This window comes from Phoca vitulina, unplaced genomic scaffold, assembly GCF_004348235.1.
Source record: "Phoca vitulina isolate PV1807 unplaced genomic scaffold, GSC_HSeal_1.0 scaffold77, whole genome shotgun sequence".
Lineage (NCBI taxonomy): Eukaryota > Metazoa > Chordata > Mammalia > Carnivora > Phocidae > Phoca > Phoca vitulina.
In genome coordinates this window covers 6,440,552-6,451,016 of record NW_022589780.1, presented here as the reverse complement: position 1 = coordinate 6,451,016, position 10,465 = coordinate 6,440,552, and the positions used below count along the sequence as shown (strand labels likewise).

Below are 10,465 nucleotides of genomic sequence, written 5' to 3'. Positions count from 1 at the left end.
TCACTGGATTCCTAGTCCCTAATTTCTAGTTTAGAGTTACTTCAACTACTCCATCATCAAACCATCCCAAAAGGGAGAAAGGCTTAAAGAAAAAAAAAAAAAAATGATCGTAGAGAAAAGTAGAAAAAAATGGGCTCAAGAACCAAATCTGGATTCAAATCTTGAAATTTCCCTTACCAGTTATTTAACTCTGGGAAAGTTATTTAATTTCTCTGAGCTTTGTTTTACCTTTTTGGAAAATGTAATAAAAATACTTAGCTTGAAAGATTGTTTTGAAAATCAAATACAATCATGTACATAAAGCATCTTGCAGAGACCTGGCACAGAGTAATTACTGAATAAATGGCAATTATAATAATAATAAATTACTGTGCACTGGTATGTTTGGTTTCCTCATTTGTAGGGTTGAGTGAATAAAAGTGAAGAGCTACCCAGAAGGGGAAAAATCACTATATCTTTTCTATTACTTGGTACTTATAGGCACTCATCAGCATTCACTCCAATGAACAAATGTTTATTTAAAAGAATTTGTACAGACATAACACTCTCACTTTCAAAGAGCAGAGGAACTTTTTATATTATGAATAAAAAACACTGTGGCAAATTAAAACTACAGTTAAGAAAAGAAAGGAAAATATCCCCTTTCCCAACCAGGGACTGAGACTTGGATCTAAAGCCAACCCCCATCTCTGTCCTTTAAGTCTAAGAGTGACTTGACTAGAGATCTGATTTTGGTAGAGAGGAGAACTGTAGGGCCTGGGGAGTCCAGTGCCTTTTCTTCTGTAAGGGAAGGCCATCAACAGAATCTATAGGAAAGGGGGTGGCCAGCAGCTGACCTGAGCTGAGGCTACCTTATAGAAGAGGGTGGACCCAAGAGAGGGAGAGATGAATGGAGGGGAAGTCCCACACTCTTACATATGTAAAATGGTTGGCATTCACTTGACTCTCAACTCACGCCTCTAACCCCTAAGATATATCATTGAGTAAGTGCCAGAATAATGGTTTTGAACAAAAATGGTTTTGGACACTTGGCAACACAGATGTCAGCCTGGGGCTCCTCTCATCCTAAGGTAGCCCCTACAGTAGAGCCCAATGATTTAGGCAGCAAGTTATTTAGGATTTGCGGTGTGGGTGTGGCTCTCTGATTTCACTGTGGGGAACTTCTGCCACTGATTTGAAAAATGAGAGTTATGGGGATCTCAGGATCTCTAGACACACAACCTGTACCTGAGAACTTTAGCATATCTGGGAGACTGGCATGGGAGTGAACTCCATAATAACAGCCAGGCCTCCCAAATGAAGATGAAAAGGTGGGCTTGCCCAACTTACCTCTGGCCCTTGCTTAGAGGAGATGAAATGAAGGGGCACGTGAGGAAGATATATACACCAAGTTTACTGGAAAGTCCAGCAAGAAGACTGTTGTCCCTTCAGAGCCTAAGGCAAAAGTACAGGGAAGGGGCACACTGAAGCCTTCACCTGAAACAAGGGCCTCCTCCAGCCCTCAGCCCTTAGGCCCCAGGCATCAGACACAAGAGGCAGAGAATCACATCTGGGCCTTCTGCCCTTCCTTCAGCTTCAAACAAGGGCAGGGGTTGAAATGTGGGTGGGAGAGAAGGGATCATCAGATACACTGTCATTAGCACCTGAACCATATCTCTTCTTAAGTCAGAAACCCCAAGAGAAGAAAAAAATAAGAGCAAAGTGAGAGGGGTTGTGCTTTCATCACATTAAATAGGAAACTCAGTAGAGGTGGGGTAGGGTGGTTTCAAATCAGGACATTAATCACTCTGGCCAAGGGGAGAGGTTATGAGTAGCAGAGCTCCATGGGTTCTCCATCTCTTCATTCATCCTGCTTCCGTTTTGGCTTTTTGGGGTTCCGGGATCGACTCTTGGCTTTGCACAGAGGGCATATAGGTGCATTCCGATGAATTTGCTGATGACATGACAAGCAGGCCTGGTGGGAGGACACAGGACAAAGAAAGTTAGTGATCAGATTCTTCTAGCCTATGGTTCAGCCTTCTGATCCCCAAGGGTCCAGAAAGCAATTGTGATTTCCCAACAGGAAGAGGTTACTAGTACTTCTCAACAAGTAGAGAGACCAGTGCCAGATGTAAGGGAAGTAAAGGCTATAAGGGGATGAGGGTCAAAGAGGGTTATTGAGGAAAAATATCCAGAATTTGGAAATAAGGCAAAATGAGAATTACATATCATTTTAACATTATATTGGAGCATAGTCCAACAGGCTCTATTAAGGATTATTTAATTCTTTAGGATAGGTATCAGTAAACGTTCTCTACAAATGCCAAAAGAGTAAATATTTTAGACTTTTCAGGTTATATGATGTTAGTTGCAACTACTCAAATATAATTGTTCTACATGAAAGAAGTTACAGATAATACATAAACAAAAAAGCATGTGTGTATACCAGTAAAACTTTATTTACAAGCAAGTCAGACTTGGCCTGTGGGTTCTAGTTTGCTGACCCCTGCTCTAGGAGAATGTCCCTTTGTTTGACTATTTACTATTGATTAGGGCCCAAACTGTGATTTATGCTAATCAGCTACAAATGGTTGTTGCCCAGTAGAGATGCAGATTATTTCTGTTCCAAGGAAAAGATAATCACAAAGGTTACAGTTTATTGCCCTGTAGGACATCAACCAGTTCTGTATTTAATTTTGCAAACTTATTTCAGCATTCCTTTCCTTTTCTTACTATATAGTTATCTGTTTCTCAAATGCTTTTGGAACCAGTTTTGTAATCCCGCTGACTCCCTCATTAACAACACATGCTCACTATATATTTGCACAAGTCTTGTTTCTAACTTTTTAAAATTATGCTTTAGCAGAATCTGCCAACCTTCCTGCATTGTAGCCCCTCGGGGAATATAAAACAATAAAATCAGCTGGTCTGCTATAGCACATATACACCAACCCTTCCTCTGTGTCCCAAGCAAAGTCTGTTTTAGAAAGGCACAAATAGGTAACTACAAAGCCCCAGTCCTAGCCTTCCATGGGGCTGCTTGAAGATACCTTGCTTCCTCCACAACCCCTACCCAGCTCACTTACCTTCATAGGTGGGGGCTGCTGCCTAAAGGTGGCTGTCTGCCGAGTGTCCTGCTTTCTAGCCACTTGGAGTTGCTGGGCAGCAGCAGCGGCAGCGGCCAGAGACTCAGGGATGGGGGGCTCCTGAGGCTCCGTCTGCCACTCTGCTTTCTGCTTCTCAAAGTAACTTTGGAGATGAAAGACATTAGCTGGATCATTCTGAAAGCAAGGAGAACCTTGCCCCTCTTAAAGACTCCATGACACAGGACCAAAGGGGTTGGGCTGTGGCTCACTATAGAAAGTTCCTGCACCCTCCCCAGCACAAGGTTCTTCTCCTTGGGTACCTGGGCCACTGTCTGCTGGGAAGGGTAATCCTCCTCCTCCTTGGCTCTGACACACCCAGAGAATCAAGACTCCCAGGGCTAGCAAAGTCCTTAAAGGGCATTTGCCTGCTGTTCATCCCATGTACCCTTGCAATATTCCCATTAAGTGTCCTCAGGCCTCTGTTGACATACTTCTAGGAATATGAAGCTCACCACTTCCACAGGCAACCTGCTTTACTTTAAGGAAGTGTGCTTCCTTCTACTGAACTGAACTGTCTCTGTAAGGTGAGTGTAGTTCTTAATTCTGGGTCTTAAGATGAAGTTCCAGGCTAGCCCCTGGAGACCATGAAAGCCCAGCCTTCTATGTTTTCAAAGGTTTCTAGACACCCCTGCTAGACCTTGACTTGGGAATTGACCTCTTAAGAGTCTCACTCACACACACACACACACACACACACACACACACACACACACAGGGTCATAGACACAGTCTTATGTTGTCAAAATTGCACAGAGAATTTTAAAAACTAGCTGGTAATACTAGTCTAACCATCCTTATTTTAATACACAGAGACTTGCCCAAAGTCATACAATGAGTCAGTTACTGACAGGCCTGAAGCTAGGACTGGGTACTATGACTTTTAAACCAGGCTTTATGCATGTATATGCGCCTCTGTATGTGTGTGTGTGTGTGTGTGTGTGTGTGTGTGTGTGTTGTGTGTGTTGTGTGTATGTTGCAGGGACAGGGAATAGGCAGCTTACTCCAAGGAGAGCTTCTCCTCCTCTTCACATAGGTCAGGGAGCCTCTGCAGGCCTAGAGTCATACGTAGGGCATCCACATGTTCCTTCAGTGGCTTATACTCATCATGTAGCCGCCGGGTAGACTCTAGCAACTTATTTAAGTCATTCTCAGATTGTTTGATGGTGTTTTCCATCTGGAACACAGAGTGAGGTAGGTACAGAGAAAAGACACCATCATTCTCTGCAAAGCTAAGTGGATAAAATAACCCAGGCTCCAGATCCAGACCAATCTATGGCCAAGTCCTTCATTCACCATGTATTCTATGTGACTCTTGTCAAGCCTCAGTTTTTTTTCATCTTTATGATGGTGATAATAATAGTTCCTACCTCATATAATCTTATGAATTTTCAGTGATTGAATTCATATAAAGCTCTCAGTACAAGGGCTACCACAGAGAAAAGGTTCAATAAATGGTAGTTATTATTCAAATATAGCACCTTAAAGCTAGAATGGCCCTTAGAGTTCATTTAGTCCACCCCACCATTTTACAGATCAGAGTTGAGACTCAGAAAGAAGAAACTTAAGAAACTTCCCCAGAGAAATACTTCTTAGGGGCAAAGCATAGACAAAGACTCGGGGCTGAAGCTTCCAAGGCTGGTGGCTTTTCTCTTAGATCAGTGGTTTTCAAAATGTAGTCACCAGATCAGCATCATTAGCATCACCCGGAAACTCATTAGGAATGCAAATTCTCAGGCATGGCCCCAGACATATAAAAATCAGAAATTCTGGTGTAGAGTCCAATAATCTGTTTTAAGAACCTCTTCAGGTGACTTTTATTCAAGTTTAAGTTAGACATCCACTGGCTTAGATTCTCAGTCCCTCTGTGGCTAATATTTTGTTATTTGTATTGGCTTTGTATCCTTTGTTAGCTGGCAGCAGCTCATGAAACCCTGGAATCCTGTGATCTTGTGACACAGAAAATACCAAGTACCTACTGTCTAAATCACATTCCTATTTCTTTTAAGATCCTAGGCTTGGCAATATCAGGAAATAAGTATTGTCATAGAAATGAGTTTCCCAAAAATAGAAACAACTCCTTCAAATGTAATTTTTAAAAAAATGTTTCTCATTGTCCTAGGCTCTAAGGATTGGAAAGGACTTTGTAAGTCAGCACCTCCAACTTTCCTCCTGGTGCATCAATACTGCAGCCCAGACAGGTGATCATTCAGGCTCTCCTTGAATAACTCCAAAAATTGGGGAACTTATCAACTTAGCAGGCAGTTCACTTACCCTGTTCCAAGTATCTCCAAAAGAGAGACTCTAAAAAGGGAGCTACACTTCAGTAGGCTGGCAGGGATTGTTTAGCCTACTTGGAAGTTTTAGAGCCCTTTGAGCTAGACCCCAGAGGCTGTCTGCTCTGCTTTACCCCAAGGCTAGCTCTCAACTCCCAGACTCCCAGGATGAGAGCACATCAGTGCTCTGAGGTGACTGAATCCCTGTCATAGTAAAGAGAGAGAAAATGAGGCCCAGGAGAAAAAGGGACTTGTCCAGTCATATACAGTCAATCAGTGACAGTGCCAGAGCTAGATCTCAGAACTCTTGGATTCTTCCATTCCACCACAGCCTGATGCTTACTTCCCCAAGTTGGCCACAGCCACATCTCAAGAGAGGCCACAGTACTCACTACTGTCTAGTCCTCAAAGGGCCCATAGGTAGGCTTTGGGAAGCCAGCCACGTACCACATTGATATCAGCATGGATCAGTCGGAGTTCCTCCACATGGGCCATCTTCTCCTGTAGCAGCAGGTCCATCTCCTGCTTGTATTCCTTCAGGTGCCTCTCCTCTGATTCAAGGGCCTCAAACTCAGCTTTCAAACGTGCCTTGATCTTCTCCATCTGCATGGTCTTGTTCCTACAATTACCAAAAAGCAAGAAACAGACCAGCAGGAAAAGGGAGGAAAATGGGAATGGAGTAGAGATTTAGGCTCTGAGCCAAGGTTATTTTTCTAAGCCATCTTTCTAAGCTTTTCTTTCTCCAGGCAGATCCAACCTGAAGCCATCTCCCCAAAAGTAGAAGATCCTTTATTCTAAGATTGAAGCTCAGTGGGTATCAAAAGGGGATAATTTTATTTCCTTATGGGACATTTGCAAACGTGGAGGTTTTTGCTATTAGACTGATTCAAGAGAGAGCACGACTGGTATGTAGTGGACATGGGTCAGAGATGCTAAATAGCCTCTCAATGCACAGGAAAGTCCCACACCACAAATAATTCCCACCCAAGATGCCAACTATGACCTTTGAGAAACTCTTAAAGGAGCACTGTCCATTAAATTTTCTACAATGATGGAAATTTTCTATACCTATACTTTCCCATACCCTAGGCACATGTAGCTACTGGGTAGTTGAAATGTGGCTAGTGCAGCTGAAGAACTGAATTTTGATTTTTTAAAAATTTTAATTAATTTAACTTTAAACCATCACATGTGGTTAATTGGACAGCACAACTCTACAGGGTCCACTCCTTGGTTCCAGAAGAGGAAGAGTAATGGAAGAACTATAGCTTATTTCTTTTCCTAAAAAATAAAACCTGCATCTGGCTGTTAAATCCCAGTTGTATACTCTCTGGTTCAGTAATCTCACACCTATGAATTTATTCTAAGGACATAATTAAGGGAAACAAAAAGTTAACACACAGGAATGTTCATTCTGGACTATGAGCAAAATGGCAATATTTAGGAAGCTATTAAAAGGAATCACTATGAAGACTTGTGACATGGAAAATGTTGAAGATATGATACTCAATGAAAAAGTATATACACTTGGGTTGCATTTTTCAAAATATACATGCACAAAATATACTGGCACAGTTTCAAAGACCTTTAAGACCATTTGAAGCCTGCCTAAATGAAAGAGCCACAAAGCTTTGGAAGGAGGCCCCTCTAGAGCACATTGTTGTCCTCCCACTGGCTTTCTGTACTCTCTGGTTTTCAGGTACTGCCTAGCTGTTATCCATCACTCAGATTTGGCATTTCTTTTCTTCTGCATCAGTATCTGGCTTTCACCTTTGCTCCAGCCCATCCCATGGGTGCTCTTGCTCTACACCCTAGACCCTGGTCTCGCTTTAGCCTGTTTCTGTCTTTAGTCTCTCTCTCCTCTGGCTCCTGCCTTAAGAGGTGACCCTCAGTGGCACAGAACCACAAAGAGAATTGTGTTAGGTAGATAGGACAACGGGAGAAATTTTTCTTTCTTTATTCAAAACTTTCTTTCTTTCTTTATTCAAAACAATTCTTTTCATGTTATTATATTTTGTTACCTTAGAAAAGGGTAAAAATGATGGGTGTTATTACCCCATTTGTAAAAAAAAAAAAAAAAAAAAAAAAAGGAAATTGAGATTCCGGGTAGTAACTTGCCCAAGACCACAGAACTAGTAAATGGGATGTTGGCATTTGAATGCAGGGCTCTCTAACACTACCCACTATTCCACACTGCCTGAGTGGGGTTGCCCAGACTAAAGAGCATAAACATATTGAGGGTTCTTGGTATACCTATTCCACTGTCTTGCAGAGGATGAAACTGACTTGTATTGGCCAATTAATTATTTAAAGCCCCTCCTATCTAGACTTCCATTTTCCTCCTCTAGATTACATGCAGAGCAATCTGAACTTTACCTATCCTTATCCCAATTTACAGATGAGAAACTAATAAGATTCAAAGTGATACAGTATATCACACTAAGTCACAGAGCCAGTTTGTGGCAGTGCTCACCCTACAACCCATTTCTGTATTAAGCAGAGCAACATTACTAAAGGAACACAAGTTTAGATTCAGACCTGGGTATAAATCCGGGTTCTGCCCTTGACTGGCTATTTGTTTTTGGACAATAATAATAACAGCTGTTTTACGCAACTGATGAATTATTGTACACTACATCTGAAACTCATGATATACTATATGTTGGCTAACTGAATTTAAATTAAAAAAAAAGAAAAAAGGGGAGGCAAGATGGCAGCAGAGTAGGGGACCTCGTTTCATCTGGTCCCTCACATTTAGCTGGATATCTATGAAAACATTCTGAACACACACAAATTCAGCCTGAGATGTAAGAAAATATATCAGGAACTCTACAAGCAGAAAAATGACTGCTTTTTGCAAGGTAGGAAGTGGAAAACCATGAATCTTTGGGAAATATTGGAAGATAAAGGGACGGGAGAGGGAGCCTCCATAAGCTGGCTACTGGAAAGTGATATAACACCAGAGCACAAAATCAGAACCCTTAGAAATCTGCTCCAGTGAGAGACATCCTTTTCTGAAAGAGGCACAGGGGATGAAAAGAGCAGAATTCTAGGTGCATCACTGTGGTCTCAGGATCCCAGGAGACACAGAAAAATGGGGGTGCCTGATCCAATAGAGTGCCCAAGCAGTGGAGTGGGCAAATTGGTGATGGTCAGTGAGCCCAGGAAGGACTCCCAGCTCCAGTGGCTATAAACTGCAAGCCAGGTGAGTAGGGAGACTGCTGTCTTCCTGAGCACCCTGAAAAGGACTGGAATGTGTGGGCCATTTAACATCCCCTGGGAGTGATGAAATGGCTGAGCCCATGACTGAGCAACAACTCTCAGGGTGGTGGTGGCCCCAGAAAGGACAGTAGGATGGCACCCAGCCGTAACCTGGGAACAGTGGAGCAGGGTGCACACGCGAGCCGATAACAGCTCACAGTTGCAAAGGCACAAAGCGAAGTGTCATTTGTGGGCCCCAGGGAGTCCTCCTGGGAGAATTGCAGTGGGGGCAAACCATGAGAGTTTGCGAGTTTGGTGAACACAGAAGTGGAGATGGTTTGACCTGGAGGGTTTACTGAAGAAGGGGGACCACAATCTTGCAGCTCTGGGCCAGAGATCCCAGCACAGCTATTTTTGCTTTGACCCTCTGAAAAGGTGCAGAAAGCCACCAGGGAACAAAAGCCACATAGAGGACCAGCTAACCTTAAGCCCATTCCCCTGACAAGGGGTGGGGCAACTCTGCCCAGGCAAGACACCTGACAGGCAAAACAGCAGGTCTCTCACCTAGAAGACAGACTAGAAGAACAGGTGAATGACAAGCTTATATATCTCACAGGACTGTAAAACTCCAGAGCCAGAGGAAAACAATATATTGATCTCCAGGTGTTTCCTCCTGAATCGTTTATCCTTCAGTCTAAAATTTTACATTTCTTCTTTTTTTTAATCTTTTTCCCATTGTGACTATATTCTTATTTCACCAACTTATGTTTTTATGTTTTTATTTTTTAAAAGATTTTATTCACTTGCTTGACACAGAGAGAGAGAGAGAGACAGAGAGACAGAGGGAGGGAGAGAGTACAAGCAGAGGGAGTAGCAGAGGGGGAGGGAGAAGCAGGCTCTCCACTGAGCAGGAAGCCCGATGTGGGGCTAGATCCCAGGACCCTGGGATCATGACCTGAGCCAAAGGCAGATGCTTAACCAACTGAGCCACCCAGGCACCCCCCAACTTATGCTTTTAAGTTGTTTTTTAACTTTTTTCCCCCTCACATCTACATTTTATAGATTTATGCCTCACTCTAGTCCTTTTTTCACTTTACCATATATATATATATATATATATATATATGAACATTGCTTTCCTTGCAATTTTGGGATGTAGTGTTCTCTAACACACAACCAAAATCCAATCAGGAAAAAGATCACCTTGCTTTGTCCACCCTGTGAGATTATAGTCTCCCCCTCCTTTTTTATTGTTTTGGTTCATCCTGGGTTTATTTGCTTTTCTGTGGTGGCTTCCAACCACTCCAGACTTTTTCTAGGTTGAATTTTGCTTGGTTCTTGGTTGATATTTTGGAATCTGTTCATTCGCTCACCCATCCTCCCCTAGGCAGAATGACTAGAAGGAGGAACTCACAATAAAGAACCAGAGGCAGTGTTCTCTGCAACAGAGCTAATTGATATGGATATAAGCAAGATGTCAGAGATAGAATTCAGGATAGCAATCACAAAGTTAATAGCTGGGCTTGAAAAAAGCATAAATGAAAATACAGAATCTCTAAGCGTGGAAATGAGATCTAATCAGGCTGAACTTAAAAATGCTATGAATGAGATGCAGTCTAAATTAGATGCTCTAATAGCTAGGGTAAATGAAGCAGAAGAGAGAATAAGTGATCTAGAGGACAGGCTGATGGAAAGGAAGTTGAGGAAAAGAGAGAAAGACAACTAATGGCCCATGAAGAAAGGCTTCAAGAATTTAATAATGTGTTGAAACAAACCAATGTCCAAATTATCGGGATCTCAAAGTGGGTGGAGAGAGAGAGGGCTAGAAGGTCTATTTGAGCAAATCATTACTGAGAACTTCCCTAA

General features: G+C 42.4%; 1 protein-coding gene across 4 annotated transcripts in view; it reads right to left on the bottom strand.

The window, feature by feature from the left end:
- Nucleotides 1–350: 350 nt before the first annotated feature.
- The window catches only part of ZC4H2 (zinc finger C4H2-type containing), a 67,450-nt gene continuing 57,335 nt past the window's right edge, over nucleotides 351–10,465 (bottom strand). For 2 of the 4 annotated variants that reach the window (XM_032393824.1, XM_032393826.1), the window contains 4 exons: nucleotides 5,846–6,017; nucleotides 4,127–4,299; nucleotides 3,066–3,228; nucleotides 351–1,954 (listed from right to left, as the gene is read on the bottom strand). In XM_032393824.1, the coding sequence (XP_032249715.1) occupies nucleotides 1,841–1,954; nucleotides 3,066–3,228; nucleotides 4,127–4,299; nucleotides 5,846–6,017 (622 nt within the window). In that variant the 3' untranslated portion in view covers nucleotides 351–1,840. The remainder of the gene's footprint in view (nucleotides 1,955–3,065; nucleotides 3,229–4,126; nucleotides 4,300–5,845; nucleotides 6,018–10,465) is intronic. The other 2 variants (XM_032393825.1, XM_032393828.1) reach the window with 1 other exon arrangement.